General features: G+C 39.3%; 1 protein-coding gene across 4 annotated transcripts in view; it reads left to right on the forward strand.

Annotated features, from left to right (window-relative positions):
* Positions 1 to 24,485, forward strand: part of SLC25A12 (solute carrier family 25 member 12) — a 212,334-nt gene that overhangs the window by 90,936 nt on the left and 96,913 nt on the right. For 2 of the 4 annotated variants that reach the window (XM_058714039.1, XM_058714021.1), the window contains exon 2: positions 18,048 to 18,101. In XM_058714039.1, coding sequence (XP_058570022.1) covers positions 18,048 to 18,101 — 54 coding nt within the window. Of the gene's footprint in view, positions 1 to 16,828; positions 16,877 to 16,966; positions 17,085 to 18,047; positions 18,102 to 24,485 lie in introns of those variants that run through there. The other 2 variants (XM_058714011.1, XM_058714047.1) reach the window with 2 other exon arrangements.

Raw genomic sequence — 24,485 nt, forward strand, 5'->3', positions numbered from 1 at the left:
ATCTTTGAAAAACAATAACAACCAAAAAACCAAAAAACAAAAACCAGAAAATCATAATTTACAAGTCCACAGAGGGTGGCCAAGTATCTATCATCCAACATGGATTTATGAAAAGCAATCTTACAAAATAAACTTATTTTACTTCTTAAAACAAATAGGTGGCAAAAAATAAATGTAATAGTAGGTTTGGTTAGATATATGATCATTGCTGACCCTATGAAAAATTGTGATTTAGGGAAAACTCAATTATCTGCTCCAGGCATTGTTTAATATATTCAGATTACTCGTACAATTGTAGTTGCCACATACATACAAGTTTTAAGTTCTGATTCATCCACTTAACATATCATAAACTACATACTACTATTTCTTTTATGTGACCAAGTTACTAAGGAATCTGAAGTTGTTTGGGGTATGTACTAAAATGCTTTATTTTTCTCTAGTCATCGCTCTACTGTATTATGTTTTCCTAGAGTACATTTTCTGCTCTTTTAAGTTATTCAAAGTCTAGGGGCACCTGGGTAGCTCAGTTGGTTAAGCACCTGACTGTCGTTTGGCTTAGGTCATGAACTCAACGGTTCGGTTCGTGAGTCAGGCTCCACTGGTGTTGGGCTCTGCTGGCAGTGTGGAACCTGCTTGGGATTCTTTCTCTCCCTTTCTCTGCCCCTCCCCTGCTCGTTCTCTCCCTCTCTCTCTCAAAATAAATAATAACTAAACATTTACAAAATTTTTGAGTTATTCAAAGTCTAGCCTATCCTAGTTAAAACTTTGGTGTTTTATTTTTCTAATTATTTTTTTAATGTTTATTTATTTTTGAGAAAGAGACAGAGTGTGGGGGCGGGGGGGGGGAGGGGCAGAGAGAAATGGAGACACAGAATCTGAAACAGGCTCCAGACTCTGAGCTGTCAGCACAGAACCCGACATGGGGCTCAAACTTGTGAACTGTGAGATCATGACCTGAGCCGAAGTTGGACACTCAACTGAGCCACTCAGGTGCCCCAAAACTTCAATGTTTTGAAACCTCCTCCATTACTATCTAGACTTATAGCCATGGGGACTTGAAATGAGGAAAGGAGTATAGTCAATTTTTCAGTCATTCTCCTTCTTTAAACCCCTAAAAATTAGGTTGGGGGATGCCTGGTTGGTTCTAGTATATTTTTTCCTCTTTCCTTCTCAACACGAACTCTTCTGGTGTTGGCTAGAAGTAGGAAGAGAGGAGAAATGAATCATGCTACTTAACTACTCTGTTTTGGTCATCCCTGCTTCTTTAGTTGACAATGACTGCCATCAGTGCCCTGTCTCTCATATAGCATGCATTCTTAATTTATTCAGTGGGCTTCTGAAAGGGGCTTCTGTTTTATTTATTTATTTATTTTTTATTTTTTTAACATTTATTTATTTTTGAGACAGAGAGAGAGCATGAACAGGGGAGGGTCAGAGAAAGAGGGAGACACAGAATCTGAAACAGGCTCCAGGCTCTGAGCTGTCAGCACAGAGCCCAACGCAGGGCTCAAACCCACGGACCATGAGATCATGACCTGAGCCAAAGTCGGACGCTTAACCCACTGAGCCACCCAGGCGCCCCAAGGGGCCTCTGTTTTATACCAATTCCCTGAAAAGGAAACTCTGGCTCCTCGCTGCTTTTGTCTCCTTTGTTAGTAGGTCTCTCCTTTAGATGGAATACTGCAAAAGCAATTCAAGCCCCAATATCTTCCTGTGTAATTTGTACTGTAAGAAATTCATGTATCATCCCTTGTATGACAATCATTGTTCCCAACACAATGGGCACACATAGACCTATCAGTCATCATATAATCACAGGATGATGGGGTTTAAAATGCTAGCCAATGCCAATGCTCTTCATATAATGTGGGGTAGAATGGTGCGTAAGAATAATATAGTGTAGCTGCTATTGAACCCTCCTTCTGTAGGTGCCCATGAGGCCTAAACTACTAATAACTTCTTTCTCAGTCCTTCATTACATGCTCCCTTATCCCTCTGAGCACCTTAACTGGATCTAATTCTATATCTAGTGCAGTGCCTAACCCTTAATTCCCAAATGATCTGAGTCCAGTATAGACTTATCTTTGTTGGGTTGGCTATAGAGTTGCCTCAGCCGGGTTTTGGACATAGTCATCCTTGTCTCATCATTTAGTTTCCCTTTGATGATTGGAATTAATCACCACATGGCTATGGTGACCCCTTCCTGTCTTTAATTCTGCAGTTTGAGAAGCCCCAAATGGCCAGGGGGCAGTATTAATTTCTAATTCATCTGAACCTTGGTGGTATTTCCTGATGGAAGCATTCCTCCCTTGGGTACAGGACCTCAAAATCCATGAGCCCAAAGCTGTGGGGAAGGGAGGCAGAAATTTCTCCTGTGGATTATTTGGTGTGATAGTGACAGGGGCCATTTTCACCTCTTCCTCTTGGCTCATGGAGCTGTATGTTCTGGCTACCCTTTTTACCTCTAATGTTCTGATATTTCAAAATGTGCCTTGGTATTGAAACTTTTTCATTCATCCTGGATACACAGAGGACAGTTTGAGACTCAAAACTCCATCTTTTAGATATGGAAAATTCTCTTTGTTTATCTGATTTTTCTCCTATCCTTTTAAAACTCAATTTTTTTGTGGAACACCTGATAATCAATTATTGGGCTCCTTGGATTAGTTCTCCATATTTAAATATCTTTCCTCCTTTTCTTTGTGTATTGCTCTGCTTTTTGAGAGATTTTTTGCAAGATTTTTATCACAATCTTTTTACTAACCTTTTTATTACACTTATTACCTGTTTAACTTTGGAGAAGTAACTACATGTCTCAGTCTCAGTTTCCTCATCTTTGAAACAGAGATAATAATATGAGATAATCCTACTTCACAGGGTTGTTTTGAGGATAGATTCGTATTTTGAGCTTAGGATATTGTCTGATACAAAGTAAGTACTCAGTAATAAATATTAGTTAAAATGAGCTATGCATCAGTATCTTTTTTTATGTTCATGTATTTTTGAGAGAGACAGAGACAGAGCATGACCAGGAGAGGGGCAGAGGGAGAGAAGGAGACACAAAATATGAAGCAGGTTCCAGGCCCTGAGATGCCAGTAGAGAGCCTGACACCCAGATGTGGGGCTCGAACTCGCGGATCGTGAGATCATGACCCAAGCCCAAGTCAGACACTTAATTGACTGAGCCACCCAGGCACCCCTATGCATCAGTATCTTGTGAATTTGGTTAGATTAAGTGATCTTTGGGTCATTTACAAGATGATTTCTGACCTCTGGAACTGATGACCAGATATCCTGGACCTCAGTAACTTCACCATATTGGGCCTTTTTTGAAATATCTAACAGTTGGCCTTCAGCAATCATGGCTCTCTCAGTATACCCTTTAAACTCAACAATTGAAAACTTTTTTTGTTTATTTATTTATTTTGAGAGCGAGGGAGAGAGTAAGTGGGACAGGGGCGGGGCACCTGGGTGGCTCAGTCGGTTGAGTGTCCAACTTCCACTCAGGTCTTGATCCCACAGTTCATGGGTTCGTGGGTTCAAGCCCTACATCGGGCTCTGTGCTGACACTTCAGAGCCTAGAGCCTTGTTTGGATTCTGTGTCTCCCTCTGTCTCTGTCCTCCCCTACTTGTGCTTGCTCTCTCTCTCTCTCTCTCTTTCTCTCAAAAATAAATAAACTTTTTTTCTTTTTTTTTTTTTTAAAGCGGGACAAGGGCATGGAGGGAGAGAATGCCAAGCAGGCTCCATGCTGTCAGCACAGAGCCAGATATGGAGCTCAGTCTCACGAACCATGAGATCATGACCTGAGTCAAAATGAAAAGTTGGACACTTAACCAACTAAGCCACCCAGGTGCCCCCAAACTCAACAGTTTTTAAATCCCTTCTCCAGTTTTTCCTGTCTCTGTATCTGTGCTTACAGGTCTATATTTTAATTTAATGTCTTGTAAGAAATTCTTATTCTTAAAAAAGGGAAGTGATTGGGGCACCTGGATGGCTCAGTTTGTTGAGCGTCCGACTTCATCTCAGATCATGATCTCACAGTTTGTGAGTTTGAGCCCCGTGTCGGGCTCTCTGCTGACAGCTCGGAACCTGGAGCCTGCTTCACATTCTGTGTCTCCCTGTCTCTCAGCTCCTCCCCTGGTCATGCTCTGTCTCTCTCTGTCTCTGAATAATAAATAAATGTTAATTTTTTTTAAATAAAAAAAAAGGGAAATGATGGGGCAAAAGATGATTTATGAAGATGGTCTGCCCCAGAAGTGTGTATTCATTCTTTTATTAAAAATTTTTATAGACTAATGCTATATGCCGACCCTGGTGCTAATTGCTAGAGATACAGAGATTTTTGTTTTCTTTTTTTCTTAATTACTTATAATGAGCATCTATCATGCTCACGAATCTATGTGAGTTGACAGTCTGTTGCAGTATTTTTAAATTGGGCCATGAAACCAATTCAGTATGTTGAAACCAGAATTAGGAAAAAAAGGAAGGAGACTAACACAGAATAATAAATACCAGAGTATGTTGCATATAGTAAAGTTAGATATTGTTTCATGAAATTTTTATTTCAGTGTGTACTGGGTGGGGTTAGGATTAAAAATATGTATTTTTTACTATATATGTCTGGGTCAATGAAGTTTGAAATCCACCAGTGGAAAAGACAATAAGCAAAGAAGTGATTATAACACACTGATAAATACTGTACACAGAGGGAAGCCTACCCTAGTCAGGGAAAGAGGATGAAAGATTGTTTTCTGAAGAAGATTCTTGAGCTGTACCTTAAAGAATATGCAGTGTGGAGTAAATGTGGAGTAAAATATTCTCAAAGGATTAGCACAAAGGAAATAGCCCTAAAATCCTTGTGACTAAAGGAACAAGTATGGTAGCAGTAAGACAGAAGATTTAACTAAAAGGGAACAGTTTGGGAAGCTTCCATTCTTCACCATACTGAGGAGTTTGGATTTTGTGCTGAAGTCAGTAGAAAGCCACTGAAGGATGGGGAAGTGACAAAATTTAATTTCTGTTTTAGATTGAATACTTGACAGTGCTGTGGAGAATGGATTTGAGGATAGTGATAGGAGTCAGAAAGTGGAGAACTAGAGGCTTGGAAGAACAATCAAGAGGCCTAATGAAGCCTATTATAATGATGATAAGAGATTTTAAAAAGCGCTGAAGGGGGTGGAAAACAAGGGACTGGGTACCTATTCAGATGTGAGGTGTAAGGAACAGTCTGATACCCAGTTTTCTGGCCTGAGTAATTAAAGCAATATAGGAAATATGAAAGGACTAATGGCTTGTGGTGGAGAGATCAGCCAGGAATAATCAACAAACATTTAATTAGTACCTGGATAGCTAATGTCAGGCATTGAGATAAGTGTTAGGACTGAGGGTGTGGATGAAGAAGGAAGGATAAGGGGAATAAGACATATTCCACAAGGAACACAGAGAAATGGTAAAGTCAGGAACAAGTAGTAAATTACAGTTTCTATGAAACCTTCTGTATATTATCCAGCTTGAACCAATTTTTTCATTTTCTAAACCTATATTGCAGAAATTTACTACATAGCCAAGCATATGCATTATAACTTAATGGTTTTACCTATGTTTTGTTTTCCCAATACATTGTAAGATCTTTATGGAGAGGGATAATTATGTTCCCTTCCTATTTCCTACTCATAGGTATCAATAGTAGCAGACATTCTGCATCTAAGAGATGGATTAGAGGGGCACCTGGGTGGCTCAGTCAGTTAAGCATCTGACTTCAGCTCAGGTCATGATCTCGTGGTTCATGAGTTCAAACCCCACATGGGGCTCTGCAGACAGCTCAGAACCTGGAGCCTGCTTCCGATTCTGTGTCTCCCTCTCTCTCTGCCCCTCCCCCACTCACACTCTGTCTCTCTCTCTCTCTCTTTCAAAAATAAGTACATATTTAAAAAATTTAAAAAATAAGAGATGGATTAGAACTTCATAGCCATATCGAATTCTGTATGACAAGATGCCCTACCACCCCTTTAAGGTTCCCAAGTACGTTTAAGGAAAGGGAGATTTGTCTCATCTGCTACTAAGCCTTTGCTTCTCTGTGATCCATGCCCCCTGTTACCATTTGTCGTAACTTGAATTGCACTCGGCTTCTGTTTTGCTCCTAGAACTCTGAACCTACTGTATTTGATGAAATGATATTGTTGCTTTTGCCACATGGATCTCTGTGAAGGGGTGATATGAGGAAGGCACTCTTCCCACTACTGCGCCTTAATATTATTCCCTACCATCAACACAAAACTTGTTTTATGTAAGGCTTTGTTGAAGGGTTGGGGATGCTAAAATTATATAATTGCTGACTACCTATTTTATTACCTATCTCTATCCTGAACCTTCCAGGTAAGCTATCCATCCGGGATGATAGAAGAACAGGGTGAGCAAACAATGACTGTTTCTGTGCTTCTTTCCAAGTCGTGATAGTTGATAATATAGGATAATATAGGAAAAACCATATAGAGATGTGTTACTCTGATTTCTTCCAATGCCGACTTGACCAGAATCAGGGAAGAAGCAGCAGGTCAGTATTACCTATAATCAGTATTACCCACAAACTTCTTCAGAAGTACAAGCTGTCATTAACTATTTTTATGTGTAAGTTTATTCTTTACTCTTTCTGACATTTTTCGCAGTACAGAGAGGTTATGGTCCTCTTATGGACTCAACTCTTAATTCCTGTTTATTTCATTTTCATGTAGTTTTTCCTTATAATATTGTCAGTACCTTAAAGTGGTATTCTATTGTCAGGGCTACTGGGAAAGGAATATGCAGAGTACAACTTTGAGACCTTCAACAATTCTTGGTCAATTTCCTTCTGTGTTCTCAGCTTCATCCTCTTCTGATTAAAAGAATGCCAACCAGGGGCGCCTGGGTGGCGCAGTCGGTTAAGCGTCCGACTTCAGCCAGGTCACGATCTCGCGGTCTGTGAGTTCGAGCCCCGCGTCGGCTCTGGGCTGATGGCTCGGAGCCTGGAGCCTGTTTCCGATTCTGTGTCTCCCTCTCTCTCTGCCCCTCCCCCGTTCATGCTCTGTCTCTCTCTGTCCCAAAAATAAATTAAATAAATAAATAAATAAATAAAAGAATGCCAACCATTCCACAATTCTGCCCAATTTTCCTCCTTGATCTGTCTCTTTCCAGAAAGGCTTCCTCTCCAAAGTCTAGCTGTTTCATACTGTTTCTCCAGACTTTCTAACTTAAACTTCCTGATTATTTGTCTGATCAGTACAATTTGATACTGGTCAATATTACACCATTTCTTTATAGTAATTCTTCAGAAGTTTTTCCTGTGCATACCCCAGTTCCTGGATTCCTTGTCTTGAGGGTTGTGGCCCTTTCTTCCTCAGTGAGTCCTTTCTGTAGGTCTGCTGCTACAAATCTTCTTTCCCCTTTTTGGAAACTCTCTAGGATTTCATCCTTCTCCCGACAGGGCAATCCAAGGACACAGTGACCCATTACTGAGTATTTCCTACCAAAGTCTTGAGTTTCCCAGTCTAGATTTACACTGTAGGTACACTTAAGCAGGACAGTTTCAGTATAGGCTGGTAATTTCTAAGATTTCTGTCAGTATGTTATACAAATAAACTTCCATATACTTCCTCCAGTTTTCCCGTGGGTAAGCATTAGACCAAAGAAACACATACACACAAACACAACTTCCATGTAATTACTGTCTGAATCCACATTAAGGAGAACATTTTTTTTTCTCTCAACTCAACGTAGTTTTCAGATTCCCCTGTCCATAATAGAGATACATTATTTGTCAAGACGTTTCAGTTTCTATTCCCTACTCTCCAACAAGGCACAGAGGCCTAACAATGTTTAAAAAACAAGTCCCATTACAATTTCTAGCCAAACGATAGAATCATGTACCTGAGTAGCCATCTTTAGTAACACAAAGACCCAGTACAGTTTCCCAGAAAGTTTTATTTTGAGAAATTTCAAATATATGGGAAAATTGAAAGTTTTACAATGAATTCCCATATGCCCCTCAGTGAGGTGTCACATCTCTCTTTCTCTCTCTCTCTCCCCTTCCTTCGCCATCCATTCATCCATCCATCTGTCCATCTGTTCACCTGTCTCTCTCTATCCAGTCTTCAATCTTATTTCTTTTATGCATTTCAAAGTAAATTTAAGATACTAGTACTTTTCCCCCTAAATACTTCATTAGCTAGAATTCAATATTCACAGATAGTTTGCCTTTTGAGGAAATTTACACACAATGAAACCTTAAGTGTACATTCCCTAAGTTTTGGAAAATACATATACCTGTAATCTAAACTCTTAGCAAGACATAGACTATTACCATCATCCAGACAGTGCCTTCGATTCCTCTCCTCCAGAAAACATGGTTCTGTTTTCTTTTCCCCCATAGATTAGTTTTATTTGTTCTAGAACTTCACATAAATGTAATCATACAGTGTACACCTTTTAAAAATCTTTTTTTGAAAAGTTTATTTATTTTGAGAGAGAGAGAGAGAGAGAGAGAGAGAGAGAGAGAGAACATAAGTGGGCAAGGGGCAGAGAGAGAGAAAGAGGGAAAAGGAGAATCCCAAGCAGGCTCCATGCTGTTAGCACAGAGCCTGGCATAGGGCTCAAACTCACGAACTGTGAGATCATGACCTGAGCCAAAATCAAGAGTCAGATGCTTAACCAATTGAGCCACCCAGTCATCCCCAGCATATGCTTTTTTGCACTAATTCTTTCACTTAGCATGATACTTTTAAGACTCATCCATGTTGTGTGTATCAATAATTTGCTCTATCTTTTATTCCTGAATAGTATTACATTCTGTAGATACACCATAGTTTATCCATTCTCCTATTGATAGATACCTGGACTATTTCCAGATTTTGGATTTTATGAATAAAGTAGCCATGAACAGTCTTGTACAAGTCTTTTTATCCACATATATTTTCACTTCTCTTGGGTAAATACCAAAAGGTAGAATTGCTGGGTCATAGTGTAGGTGTATGTTTAGTTTTATAGAATCTGCTAGATCTTTTCCCAAAGTGATTATACCATTTTATACTCCCACTACAGTGCATGAGAGCTCTGGTTGCTCCACATCCTTGCCAGCATCTGTTTTCAGTCTTTTTAATTTTAGCCATTCTAGTGGGTGTGTAGTGCTATCTTTTTACTGTGATTTAATTTGCATTTCCCTGATGGCTAATCATGTGCAGTTTTTCATGTGCTTATTGGCCATTTGTACATTATCTTTTGTGAAGTATTTGTTCAAGTCTTTTGTCTTTTGCCCGTTTTTAAACTAAGTTGTTTCTTCATCATTGAGTTTTAGGAGCTCTTTTTTTCTTTTTTTAAGTTTATTTATTTATTTTGAGAGAGAGACAGAGGAGAGAGAGGGAGAGAACACGAGTAGGGGAAGGGCAGAGAGAAAGACAAAGAGAGAATCCCAAGCAGGCTCTGCCCAGAGCAGCGCCTGACTCAGTGCTCAGATTCACGAACCATGAGATCATAACCTGGATGCTCAACCACCTGAGCCACCCAGGCACCCCAGGAATCTTTATATACTGGAATATCAGTCCTTTGTTGTGTATATGTTTTGCTGACTTTTCTCCCAGAGACTGTGGCTTGCCTATTCATTTTCTTAATGCTGTTGTTTGATGAGTACAAATTTAAAAAAATTGTTTTTTAATGTTTATTTTTGAGAGAGAGAGAGAGAGACAGAGTGTGAGTAGGGGAGAGGCAGACAAACACACACACACACACACACACACACACACACACACACACACACACAGAATCCAAAGCAGGCTCCAGACTCTGAGCTCTCAGCACAGAGCCCGACACGGGGCTAGAACCCACAAACTGCGAGATCATGACCTGAGCCAAAGTCAGACGCTTAACCTACTGAGCCACCCCGGCACCCCTGATAAGTACAAATTTTTAAAAAAATGTTTATTTTTGAGAGAAAGAGAGAGAGAGGGAAGGAGGGGCAGAGAGAGGGGGACAGAGGATCTGAAACAGGCTCTGCACTGACAGCAGCCCGATGCAGAGCTCGAACCCACGAACTGCAAGATCATGACCTGAGCAGAAGTCAGACACTTAACAGCTGAGCCACCCAGGTGCCCCTGATGAGTACAAATTTTAATTTTAGTGCAACATAATTTCTTAATTTATGGTTATTGCTTTTTAATGTCCTGAATAAACATCCTTTACCTACCTTTGAGTCACTAAGATATTCTTTTATGTTTTCTGCTTAAAGCTTTATGATTTTAGCTTTTGTATTTAGGTCTGTTATTTATCTCAAATCAGTCTTGGTGCATGTTTGAAGTAGAGGTTGAAGTTTATTTTCCCATATAAATTTCTGGTTATTCTAGAGTTACTTGTTGAAAAGACTCTTTGCCCCATTGAATTGTTTTAGTACCTTTGAAATCAGATGAGTTTAGGGGCACCCTGGTGGCTCAGTTGGTTAAGTCTCTAACTTTGGCTCAGGTCATGATCTCCTGGTTCATGAGTTTAAGCCCTGTGTCGGGCTCTGTGCTAACAGCTCAGAGCCTGGACCCTGCTTTGGATTCCGTGTTTCCCTCTCTCCCTGCCCCTGCCCCTCCCCTGATTGCAGGCTCTCTCTCTCTTTCTCTCTCAAAAATAAATGAACATTGAAAGAAAAAGAAATCAGATGACTTTATAATTTTGGATCCATTTCTGGGCTCTCTAATTTGTTCTATTGATCTATTTATCAATCCTATGTCAGCCAGTACCACACTGTACTGATTTCCTTAGCTTTACAGTAAATTGAAGTCAGGTAGTGTGAGTCCCCTAACTTTGTTGTTTTTTTTTTCTTTTTTTTCTTTAAATGTTTATTTATTTTAAGAGAGAGAGAGAGAGCATGAGCAGGGAAGTGGCAGAGGGAGAGGAAGAGAGAGAATCCCACGCAGGCTCCATGCTCATCATGGAGCCTGGTGCAGTGCTCAAACTCACGACCCTGTAATCATGACCTGAGCTGAAATCCAGAGTGGAATGCTTAACTAACTGAGCCACCCAGGTGCCTCTGACTTTGTTATTTTTCAAGTTACTTTGGATATTATGAAGCTTTTGCTTTTCTCCTGGCACAATTTTTATAATTTTTTTTTAACGTTGATTTATTTCTAAGAGACAGAGAGACAGAGCATGAACAGAGGAAGGGCAGAAAGAGAGGGGGACACAGAATCCAAAGGAGGCTCTAGCCTCTGAGCTATCAGCACCGAGCCTGATGTGGCCAGCCGTGAGATCATGACCTGAGCCACCCAGGCGCCCCACCTGGCACAATTTTTAAAGTGAAATTTTTTTCTTTACTTTGGACCAGATCCCTAGCATCCTTCCTTATTGACCTCTAAATAGAAGGGAGGTGGGGCGCCTGGGTGGCTCAGTCGGTTGAGCGTCCAACTTCAGCTCGGGTCACGATCTCCCGGTCTGTGAGTTCGAGCCCCGCGTAGGGCTCTGGGCTGATGGCTCGGAGCCTGGAGCCTGCTTCCGATTCTGTGTCTCCCTCTCTCTCTGCCCCTCCCCCGTTCATGCTGTGTCTCTCTCTCTCAAAAATAAAAATAAACGTTAAAAAAAATAAAAAAAAAATAAATAGAAGGGAGGCAAAAACGAGATCCAGGTAAATCTCCAGGGATAGGGTAGAGAGAGGTAAGTGGCTCACGAACCTGGCAAGATGTTTGTTGTCCCAATTACATACTTCTGATTGGAGTGGGAATATGTGGCAATACCCCATTATTACCTACAGCTGCCTTGGCCTTTGCCACATGCAGAAGGTTTTGGTATCATTCAGCTTTCTTCATCAAAAAAAATGAATAATAGCAGTTGCCATGGTCAAATGGGGATCATGCTATTTATTTTTCTTATTTCCTATAGTTGCAACAGTGAATTTAGTGTAAACACAAGGCACTCAATAAGTTTTTATTAGCTAAAATTTGGCTCACTCTTAATCATGACATTAGAGTGTTAAAAAAACCAAACCATTAAAGTTCATCTAGTTCAATCCTCCATCTGATCATAAGGTTTTCCACTAAATATTAGCTTTCACATGACTAATATAGTGATAGGGCCCTCACAGACTTAAACCTCTACAGAAGGTCATTCTGTGAATTCCTTCCAAAATCCATTGAAAAGAAAACTGTCTGTTATTGTCTCCACAAGGGAATAAAGAAGACTGTGGTCCAAAAATAAGACTACTCATCCTCATTGCATAATTTATAGGACTCAGAGTCAGATTGTGAGGAAGAACAGTTTAGGAAGATGTAACTCCAGAAGTACAACTATTTCACCTGATTTTTGGTATCCCACTCTGCCCTCTCCACCAAAAAAAAATTTTATTTAAACTAGAGAAAATGTGCATACAGAGAGTATATTTGTATAGTATGGAGGAATCCTAAAGTGTCTCATTTATCTAGAGTCTATGAGTGGTTTGGGTTGAACTAATAATTTCTGATTGATTTTGAGTTCAGCCTACCATCTAGAACACAATTTTCTCAAACTTGGACACTCAACCCTTCGTATGTCTCTCTAGTCTACCCCTTGCCGTTTCCCCATATAGACTCTTAGCAAAGAAGGAGTTAAAAGCACATCTTATAAAACTGTAAGTTTTGAGGGTACGTGGCTGGCTCAGTCAGTGGAGCATGTGACTCTTGATCTTGGGGTTGTGAGTTCGAGCCCCATGTTGGGTGTAGAGATTACTTAAAAATAAAAATTTAAAAGGAAATAAATAAAATAAAATTGAAAGCTTTGTAATATTTCAGTAAAATAAAAGGAACCATTTTATATTCTAGTTCCAGATGTTCAAACATCCTTTGTGTATGTGTGCCAAAGTCAAATCATACTATTTATTTCAAATATTTTATTTTATTTTTTTAAGTTTACTTATTTATTTTGAGAGAGACAGAGAGCACAAGCAGGGGATGGGCAGAGAGAGAGGGAGAAAGAGAGAGAGTCCCAAGCAGGCTTCACACTGTCAGCACAGAGCCCCATGCAGGGCTGGAACTCAAGATCCATGGGCTCATGACCTGAGTGGAAACCAAGAGTCGGACACTTAACTGAGCCACCCAGATGCCCCTATTTCAGATATTTTAAGTGAGTTTCATCTTGATGGCAGGCGTAAAATGCCGCTTATTCTTCATCATAATGATGCCGTATGTACTTTTAACCAGTGAAGAGCTTCACTCCTGGTTTAATTAGTCAGTGATATCCTAATGCTCTACTAAGTGTTCATATACCACCTGGATTTACTTCTTGCAAGATGACACTCCTAGTAGCTATGTGGGATATGGAAACAAGAACAAAAATGTATTCATGTCAGTAAAATAATCAGAGGAGGCTAAAAGATAAACAGAAGTAGTATGTTATTAAAGATGGAAGGAGGGCCAAGAGTTGTGGCAGAACAGGCTCATTGGAAATTGTCTCTTGTTTTAATTATTATATTTTAGCTTATTAGGGCACTAGACATTAGTATAATTCTAACTTTCACCCACAAAGTGATTGGCTGGTTTCAAATTAATATAATGTAAGCTGTTTGGGAGTTAGAAACATGTTTCTGCAGGTTTGTCTAGTAAACCCATATTTTGGTTTTACATCTGGGGTATATATTATTTTCATGGGCCACAACTTCACAAGCATATTTAAATTCCCAGCTCAGTCAAGCTACATACTGAATCTCTTATGAAACCAATTCTAAAAAGTGACTATTAATGACAATATATAAACATAAATATATTTGCAACAGTTTCTTAGCCTTTAATTGCCAACTGTGCTTTCTAAATGTCATTCTCTATAGACTTTTAATGATCAAGTTTTCAACCTGTTCCATAGTTTTAAAATTATTTCATGTTTACAAATGTCATTTGCAATTTAAGGAAAGAGTTATAAATTACTATATTGGCAAATAATTTTAAAAAACTGTGAAAAGTTTTGAACTATTTCTACTACCTTTTCCCAAATATATTGTGAATCTTATTTGACAGGTTTGTCTTTTGATACCCCATTGACTAAGTTTTCCGTAAATCCTTGTCATTTGCAATTGAAGCAAAAGTAAGTTTTAATTAAAAAAAAATTTTTTTTTAGTGTTTATTTATTTTTGAGACAGAGAGAGACAGAGCGTGAACAGGGAGGGGCAGAGAGAGAGGGAGACACAGAATTTGAAGCAAGCTCCAGGCTCTGAGCTGTCAGCACAGAGCCCAACGTGGGGCTCGAACTCACAGGCTGTGAAATCATGACCTGAGCTGAAGTCGGATGCTTAACTGACTGAGCCAATCATTATAACAGAATGATAAGTTGGAAAGTTCTTCAGCGTAGGAACTCTAACTCATGGGCTTTTGTATTCCTTTAAATACTTAATTTCCTTAAAGTAGATAGTTTTAATACCTTTGTCCATTTTATTGTTTATTATATGGATGGATAAAAAATTTAGCAAAATCCATATTTATTTAGGGTAGCTGAGCTTTTCTATTTTCTCTGTGTAGCACCCTAATTTAGTTTTAAATTATTACATCATTTCCATTGTAACTAGATTGGCACCAGTGAAGCTCTTGGACTTACTCAAAAATCAGCTATTTTTTAAGGCATATATATATCTATATGTATGCATATATATATATATATATGTATATATATATATGCACACATATAGATATATATATAATTTTTTTAAAAGGTTGGCTATTTTTATTTGAGAAAATTTTTGTTGTGGCTTGGTGCTTATACCTATGAATTGTTGTAGTGGGCTCTGTTTAAATGTGATGTCTTCCTCTGTAGGAGTGGCCAGTCTGACCCTAAATTTTCACTCCAACTATATAGATTTGGCCAACAATGTATTCCAATAGGAAATAATTCTTTTGTTTATTTATTTATTTTAAATGTGTATTTATTTATTTTGAGAGAGTGCACATGTCAGTGCAAGCTGGGGAGGGGTAGAGAGAGAGAGGGAGAGAGAGAATCCCAAGCAGGCTCCACACTCTCAGTGCAGAGTCCTCTAGGGTCTTGAACTCACAAACCATGAGATCATGACCTGAGCCAAAATCAAGAGTTGGTTGCTTAGCTGACTGAGCCACCCAGGTGCCCCAATACTTTTATTTTAAATAAATGTCTTCCTTTCCCTTAAGTACTTTTATTCAAACTAAGGAACTTTGGCCTACTAAACATTCTTCCCTTGTAAAGTAATATAAAAAAAAATCTTAAGAATCCTACTTAGAGAAATTTCATGAAACAAGAGAGCAAAGTATCAGGGGCATAAGGGTGTAGAAGAACAAAATATGAATCTGTAAATCCTTATGTCCAACAACATTCTTAAAAGAACTTTGAACAAGTTGAAGAAAGAATGGTGGTAAACAGTTATGTCAACTGCAGCAGAAAAGCTCATTATAGGAGTACTAGTAATGTAGCATTCCTTATCAACAATTTACATTCTCCATTCCTCTTTCCTCATTTCTATTAACTTGGATACTTAATACAAACATGATTAGTGAGACTGGAGAAAAGGGAAGTCTCCTGTTAGATTCAACATTGGAAATGTGAAAGAGGGTGGAGAGGGATGGGATCATAGAGCTAAGTGATATTAAAATAAATCTTATGTTAGAGACTGTTAAAAACTGAGAACAAACTGAGGGTTGATGGGGGGTGGGAGGGAGGGCAGGGTGGGTGATGGGTATTGAGGAGGGCACCTTTTGGGATGAGCACTGGGTGTTGTATGGAAACCAATTTGACAGTAAATTTCATATATTAAATAAAAAAATAAAAAAAATAAAATAAATCTTATGTTGTTAGCTTTAAAAAAAAACAGCAAGTATTCTTGTAGTCACAAATAAAATATACTTAAGGTTGGGGTTTGGGCCAGCATTAACCATCTGTAAGATCCTAGAAGTTAGGGACAAAATGCTATTTGTTTTTGTATTTTTTACAAGCAGGACTATGTCTGGCATGTAATAGATGCCCAGTAAATGTTGAGTGAATCATTATGTGGCTCAATACCTCAATATAGTCATAGTGGCGGAACTCAGTTTTAGAGACATTATTTTGGTTCCAGGTAGAGCTACTACTTAGGCAGGGCCGGCAATCTTTGTGTACCGGTGACTTGGGCCAGAATTCAGTACCAGTCCTGTCCATGGACAGATGGATTTTTAAAAAAAATTTTTTTTTAACATTTATTTATTTTTGAGACAGAGAGAGACAGAGCATGAATGGGGGAGGGTCAGAGAGAGAGAGGGAGACACAGAATCCGAAACAAGCTCCAGGCTCTGAGCAGTCAGCACAGAGCCCGACTCGGGGCTCGAACCCACCGACAGTGAGATCATGACCTGAGCCGAAGTCGGACGCTTAACCGACTGAGCCACCCAGGCGCCCCTGGATTGCTTTTCTGTATGCATTTGTGCCCCACCTCATTGCACAAAGGATTTGGATGATTAGGAGTGTGGAGTGAGTCTACTAATAAAGCTTTATAGTAGTACAAGAATTACAAATATATTAAGCATATTCATCCGATGTCAATTTAGGGGCAGATTTCTCAAGTTATATTTCCTTAGGTTTTGCCCAGAGTGCATGGTCCCCAATCCTTTTCATTGTCAATATTTGCCATTAGTTGTCATTAATTCATTTATTAGTATCGTTAATGGGGCATGTCATCTGATCTTTTCGAAATCTTACTCAGTCTGGGCCCCAAGCGTTCCTTTAAGTCTCAGGATTAAACGACTTTGGCTGAAGTCGGTGCCCAAAGCCACACCCATTAAGAGGCCTTAAGAAACCTGGGACTTTCCAGGCGGCGACTGAGCAGTAGGCAACCACGCGACGCATCGGAATCCCAGGGCTGGCACTCCAGTCTAGCCTATGGGAGGATTATTCCCCTCCCCAGCGAGACAGGTCGCCGGCCGGGACCAGCTCCCTTTCTGGCGGGGATTCAGGGCCCTTTTCCCGCCCCGTCCCGGGCTCATTTGCATAGGGACGCGCGCGGCGCCGGCGAGCGGGTGGGCGGGCGCGGCCGGGGAGGCGGCGCGCGCGCGCCCTGACAGCTCGGCCCTGCTCGCTCACTCGCTCGTCCCCGGCTTCCGAGCACAGCATGGCGGTCAAGGTGACTCCCGACTCTCTGCTGCTGCCTTTATTGCATAAGAGACATCCCGGGGACTTTGCCCCCAGCCCCTCACCTCTTACCATTTCCTTCGTTGCCTGGTTCTTAGATAGCGTATCCTGGGGCTCCAGCTTGCGGGTGGGAGAGCTGTGTGGGGGCTTGGACCGGAGGGAGAGGATGCCCGGCTGGGGGAGGGGAAGTAGGAGGGATTATGAGTTGGAGGGGCTTGTGAGGACCAGGTCGGTGAAGGAAGAGTAGTGCCCTACCTTAGGTGCGTGAAATTGTGAGCCCGGAGTTGGAGGCCATCAGAAAGGGAGTGGGAGGAAGTGGCATGTAAAGCCGGGGATAACCTAAGGCATCTGTGTATTGCAGTGGGGGAGGGGGTGAGGAATTGGAGTTATTTGGGGCTTCGGTGGGGCTGGGGGCAGTGGTTGGCATTTGTGCTGCTGGTGGCAAGATGTCGAAAGTATTTGGAAATGTAGCAGCTTTCGTATTTTAGGTTGGGTGGCGAAAGACAGGGGCGCAGAGATAATTATATTCTGGATTGCTTTCCATGGGGGAGAAAAGCTGCTAGGCCAGGCGATTGATTTGGGTGTTTTAACTTTTCTGTTGCCCTGTTCTTCCTGGCCTTTTGACTTGGAGGTGGGTGGTTGCTATTGTGTTGCTAGTGGATGTGGAATAAAATAAGAGATTGATCCTCACTGCCTTCCATTTCCAGTCCAGAGGAAATCTGGTAGATTTGCTGTATATTAAGCTCTTCACACCTGTACTTCCACTCTGTAGCCATAGATCTCCAATTTGACAGGTGTTATCAGTGTTAATACTTTTGGTTTGTTTTAAACGAAATGCCCCTATAAAAGATAAGAGCATTGATTTGTTAGCATTTGTGAACTCTAATCTGAAGAGATGATATGGTCTCTAGTAAAGCATTAACTGGCTTTTTCTTTTTTCTTTTTTTCCTTACAGGTGCAAACAACCAAGCGAGGTGATCCTCATGAGTTAAGAAACATATTCCTCCAGGTAAATTGGCTTGTGTGGCACCTTTTTTTATTGAGGGAAAAGTGTAAGCTTAATGGTTCTCAGGCCTTAACTTTCAGGAATGTTCTGTTTTCATTCTGTTTTTTTCCCCCGTTTATTCTTAAAAACATGGGTAGACAATGTAGTTTGTAATTCTCTTATTTTGTTAAGGTGTGAATACACATTTTCCTTTTTATTAAGGTTTGATAAAATATTTTCCTCAAAATTTTGTTTTTTAACATGACTTAAAAGTATGTGAAAGGAGACTAAAAACAATTTCCAGCTTCCCTTAAGCACTATGATCAAAATATAACTTCAAAACATATCGACACTCTTGTGTAATTACTATGTATGGTGATTAATATTCTTTCTTTCTTGAAAGTTGTAAGTTTATAGTTTTCCTGTTTATAAGCATTTATGTAATTTGTTAGCGAGATAAGAATATTGTTTGTGTGTCTTTTCTCCCTCTGCTTATTTATATTCATAGATAGCCTTTTGGGTTTTATTATAAAATATTACTGTCTGCAATTCTTGCAAAGATCTACCTTCTAAGTTTTTAAGATCAGTGACTTGGCCGTAGACTTAAAACAAGTTGGCTTAGTTTTTTGTTTTGCTTTCTTTTCTTAAATTTCAGAAGTTCCTCATGCAGGAAGTTGTACTTAAATAGATGAAAAGAGAGACAAGCTAAGGTGTTCGATTAAGTATTGTGTTTTTCTGTGAAATCTTCTTTTGAAAACTTTCTGTTCTGGACCTGGGTTCTTATATAGAAACTTTGACCTTGGGCAGGTCCCTGCTGGGTATTTGTTTCCTCTGTAAAATGAGAGGTGATCTCCAAGGTTCCTTCCAACTCCAAAAGTGTATGATTCTATATTAGGAACAGATTCTAACATATGCTGATCAGCCTGGACTAGATGACATTTTTATCTGAGACATGGATTGCTTAAGCTATTGTTGGGGAGGAGGCTGCATAGATGACCATACCGTGTGTAACTCATGAAAAAAAATTAGCGAAAATTGGAATCTTAGATTTTATAAAATCTGATAAAGGGAAGGATCATTTCCAGAACATAAGTAATTATAATAGAAATGGTCTGTTTCTGGCTTGAAACCTTTGTTCCTCACAAGTGTTCTTAAAAATAGTGTAAAATATGTCAGTGTTAACCACACCATGATTATACTTAGTTGTTTTGTGAGATGTTCATGTGATACAGTTAATTTTATTTTCTATATTAAGTAGGCATGGAAGAAATCAGTTGAAATGGTTCATGATGTAGTGCAAAGAGCACTGACCTAGGTGTCAGGAACACTGGGTTCAATTCCCGCTCCTGCCTCATTTTGATTGTTGGATCTGTAGCTATCTGTCTGGCCTTTCTGGGCTTCACCTTCTCATGTGGAACTCAGTGGGATGTTGGGAAATGGGAATTGAGGTCCTTTCAGCTTTAAAAATCCTATGGAAAAAAAATCTGTGCTTCTGCATGGGTTTGGTTTTTTGGGAGAGGGAGGATAAGAATACAAGGAAAGAACTGGGACTATTTATGCTTAGCTTTTTGACAATTTTAAAATCTTATCATTTTTTAAAACTATTTTATTTTTAAGTAATGTTTACACTCGACCTGCAACCCCGAAATCAGGAGTTTCATGCTCTACCGACCGGGCCAGCCAGGTGCCCCCTATCATTATCTTTTTGCACATTATTTTGATGATGCCCTTGTTTTATTTTTATATTGAAAAATTGTGGAATTAATAACAGTGCATTTAGTACTAGTTATAAAGCACTGACCCAAGAATTAATTGATAGATAAGACATCACAGATACTTACCTTCACCAGCTAGCAAGATAGAATATAGTTAGTTGAATCTATTTGAGGACAGTTACTAAGTAACATATTAGATTTTTTTATTCCTGTTTTGAGTACTTCAAACTGTAGCTACTTGAAGCTATAGGACACTGTTTAGGAGCAGTTTTATTTTAGAAGCATACGGTTTATTAATATTTTAGAGAAAATAGGCAAAAAATATATACTAACTACAGTATTTCGTTAGCATTTAACATATCAGCCCAAGAAATATTTACTAAGGACTATTTGCTGTGTGCCATGTGTGCACTTGTATTTAGTTTAGCAGTAGGCATCAGTTGAATAATCGAAGGAGAGGACTAAGCCAAGATTTGGATGGTAATTGACATGTGACTAGCTCCTTTCTCAACCCATTCCACCTCCAACAGATTGCAGTTGAGGGAGTCAAGAATAATGAAGTCAAATACATAGCCTCTGGTAGAGCAATCGGCTTGCCTGGATAAAAGTGGCTGTAATAATAATGACAGTGGCTAACATTTATTGATCATTCGCCGGTGTCCTGGGCATTGGCCTAGTGCTTTAAGGGTATTACATTAATTTTCATAACAACCTTAGGAGGTAGGGTTGGAGTCCCCGTTAAATAGATGAAGTTAAATGACTTGGTTAATGTCATTTAGTTCTTAAGTGGTGGAGGCTGGAGTCCAATCAAACTGCAGAACCTGTATTCTTAACCCTTACACTAAATCACTTGTGGGGGGGGGGGGGTCTCTAAATGGGGGATGGGTAATTTTTTGAAAGCTAGAAGTACATGAGGTGCTAATGGCAGCTGTGTTTGTTAAGTTAAAGGAAAAAACAATCTGGTTACTTAGGTGATGAAAAAAAAAAGTGCCTTTGCACCGTAACTACCTAGAACATTTGGCCAATGAGTTTGGATTTGAAACAGTAGGGATGCACTATGGGTTTCTGAGTGGGCAAATTGAAGTGGTAAATTCTGACATCTCTTTGTGTATGTTGGATAAAGTGTGGAGAGGTTGGAAGTAGGTAGGGGGATCAGCTAAGAGGCTATTGAAATAATACATGTGGGAGATAATGACCTGGAGTGTCTGATGGCTGGGGAAATGGGAAGGAATAAGAATACCAGGGACTTTGTAAGGGATGAATCTATTGAGTTTGGTATTAAATATAGAAGTAAAGTAAGAAGTAGTGAATCTGGATGGATGTTAATTGATAAGGCATCTATTTTGGGAATTATTGGTGGGGGAGAGAAGTTTAAGTTTCATTGTTAAATAAGTATGTCCTAATATGTTAAATCTGACAGGAGTGGAGAGATACAAATTTGTACAGATGGTAGATAAATCCTTGAGGTTAGGAGTTAAAAAAAATTTTTTTTAACGTTTTTATTTATTTTTGAGACAGAGAGAGACAGAGCATGAATGGGGGAGGGGCAGAGAGAGAGGGAGACACAGAATCGGAAGCACGCTCCAGGCTCTGAGCCATCAGCCCAGAGCCTGACGCGGGGCTCGAACTCACAGACTGTGAGATCGTGACCTGAGCCGAAGTCGGACGCTTAACCGACTGAGCCACCCAGGCGCCCCGAGGAGTTTAAATATAAAAGAAACAGGACCAGGAATAAGGGACTGATTTATAAGTGATATCCATAATTAAAGTGGAAAGAAGGAGGAGGAGGAGAACGAGGGAGAATCGTCCCATGGGAGTTTAAAGTAGTTTCAAAAAAAAGGATATGGTCAAAGATTAAAATTATTATGTTATTAGTATAATTTGATTTTGGTAGGATTTGGGGGTTACTTGAGTTCTGGATCAGTGAGATATTTAAAAACTACAGAGAGATTTAATTTTGAATTTTGGAATACAACTGAAAGCTGTTTTTTGTAAATTTAGATCTGTGGCATTAACTGTCTAAATTCACAAATACTCATTTGTTTTTGTAAACAGGAAAATACTTCTCTTTGAAAATGCTGATATATATATATATGTTTAAAAGTATGTGAAAAGGGCTTTAGAAAAGTGAAGCATTATTATTTTGAGTATAGGGACATAGGTTTATTTTTTCTGTGTTCATTGCTTCTCAAATTTTGATGACCTATATTTTCTATTAGTTAAAAAAAGGAGCAATAATATTCACTAGGATTCTGGTTTTTCCAGATTCCTACAAGTTCATAAAGTTGAAGCACAACAAATGAATTCTTATGTGTTAGACTGTGCTGTAACTTACAACCAGTTGTCAAGCTAAGATTTTACTATTACTACCCTTACAACTGTCATTTCTTGATTTCTCTCTTCTTTTACCTCTCACCCACACACTATCATTGACCCGATTTTGCTACATCAGAAATCTACAGTAGCAAAAGGAGACAAGAGAAGCAATGAAGAGGGAGGTAAGGTGAGGATAATAGGACTGTCACAGGCTGATTGTTATAAACGTGAGGAACTTCAAAATGAGAAGTTAGTCTATGCTATGTGGCAAAGTAGGTTTATCAAAAACTGTTATAAGTGAATGATTTGTCAAGATCTCTTTTTTTTTTTTTTGGTTGGTAGACTTTTTGTTGTTTGCTTATCAATGTATTGTATGGTAAAAGCAACACATGTTAAGACTGTATCATTATATATGTTAGACCAAAAATACACTGCAGTGTAGAACTCAAGTATTATTTTGAACCTGTTCTTTTTCTCATTATCACCCAATGTAACAATGATTATCATATCCCATGTAAAAATTATGAAAATGCGTTTTCTGTGTTATTTTATTTTTTAAAATTTATTTATTTTGAGAGAGAGAGAAACAGTGGGGGAAGGACAGAGAGGAGGGGAACAGAGGATCTGATGAGGGTTCTGTGCTAACAGCAGATGTAGGGCTTGAACCCACAAACCATGAGATGATGACCTGAGCCTAAGTTGGATGCTTAACTGACTGAGCCACCCAGGCACCCCTGTGTTGTTTATTTTATAGAATAAATGGAAGAAGGTGCTGCTAACATAAAGCAAAGAGTGATTCTTCCTTAGTGTTTTTATGATAATGTATTCATTTTTAATTGAAAGAAATATCCTTTTTTATTAAAATAATTTTTAATGTTTATTTATTTTTGAGAGACAGAGACAGAGCATGAGTAGGGGAGGGAAGAGAGAGAGAGGGAGACACAAAATATGAAGCAGTCTCCAGGCTCTGAGCTGTCAGCACAGAGCCTGACACGGGACTCGAACCCAGGAACCACGAGATCATGACCTGAGCCGAAAGTCAAATGCTTAACCGACTGAGCCACCCAGGCACCCCAAAAGAAATATTCTTTAACCAATAAATATTTGTTTACATATTACATATGTATGTATTTTTGGCAATAACCTGGGGCTCAGAAGGGAATTAATTAAGCGGGAGACCCTTCTACCTTGTTGGAATATACATTAGGGCTATCTTTTCCTTTTTTTTCTTTTTAAGTTTATTTTGCAGAGGGAGAGAGAGTGTGTGTGTTCATAGGGAAGGGGCAGAGAGAGAGAGAGAGAATCCCGTGGGATTTGAACTCATGAGTGGGGCTTGAATTCATGAACTGAGATCATGACCTGAGCTGAAGTTGGACACTTAACTGAGCCACCCAGATGCCTTTCTTTCTTTCTTTCTTTCTTTCTTTCTTTCTTTCTTTCTTTCTTTCTTTCTTTCTTTCTTTCTTTCTTTCTTTCTTTCTAGTTTATTTATTTATTTTGAGAGAGAAAGAGGGGAGGGGCAGAGAGAGGAGAGAGAATCCCCACCAGACTTCACACTGTCACTGAGGAGCCCAATGCGGGGCTTGAACTCAGGAACTAGGAGATCACGACCTGAGCCAAAATCAAGGGTCATACACTTAACTGACTGAGTTACCCATGTGCCCCAGGGCTATGTTTTCAAAAGGATGGAATGTGTATCACAAATGATAACATCGACTGAGGCCCAGTGTGGAGAAAAAAGGTGCTTTCATGGGGTATTTGTGGAAACAAAGACTCTTTGGAAAGCAATCTGGCAATAGTTTAAAACAAAGATACCGTTTGAATAAACAATCCTACTTTGGGGATATTTAACCCAGAAAAATAAAAATACTCATAAAAATATACATGTACAAGGTTGTTAGTTGTAATACTCAATTGTTCCTTGAGGGAAGAAAAAGTAGGAAAAAGAAAAGAGAAACAAATGTTATCAGAGAGGAGTGATAGAAAAACTATGGAAAAACCATTCCATGGGAAATTATGCAAAACTAAAAAGAATGAGTTAGGCCTATTTCAGCTGATTTAGAGATTTCCAATGTACTATTAAGTGGGATAAGATGTAAAGAAGTGTCTATAGCATGACTCTAGTTTTCTATAAGCCACTTCATATATGTTGTATGTATATTTACACATATACGTTTATAGAAGAGTTAGAGGAAAGTAAAAATAAAGCCTTAATGTGTATGTATTAGATTTTGATCAAGTGAATAATTTAAAAAGTAAGAATAGGGGCGCCTGGGTGGCTCAGTTGGTTGAGCATCTGACTTCGGCTCAGGTCATGATCTCACAGCTCGTGGGTTTGAGGCCTGCATAGGACTCTGTGCTGACAGCTCAGAGCCTG

The sequence above is a fragment of the Neofelis nebulosa genome, chromosome 2, assembly GCF_028018385.1.
Source record: "Neofelis nebulosa isolate mNeoNeb1 chromosome 2, mNeoNeb1.pri, whole genome shotgun sequence".
Classification (NCBI taxonomy): Eukaryota; Metazoa; Chordata; class Mammalia; order Carnivora; family Felidae; genus Neofelis; species Neofelis nebulosa.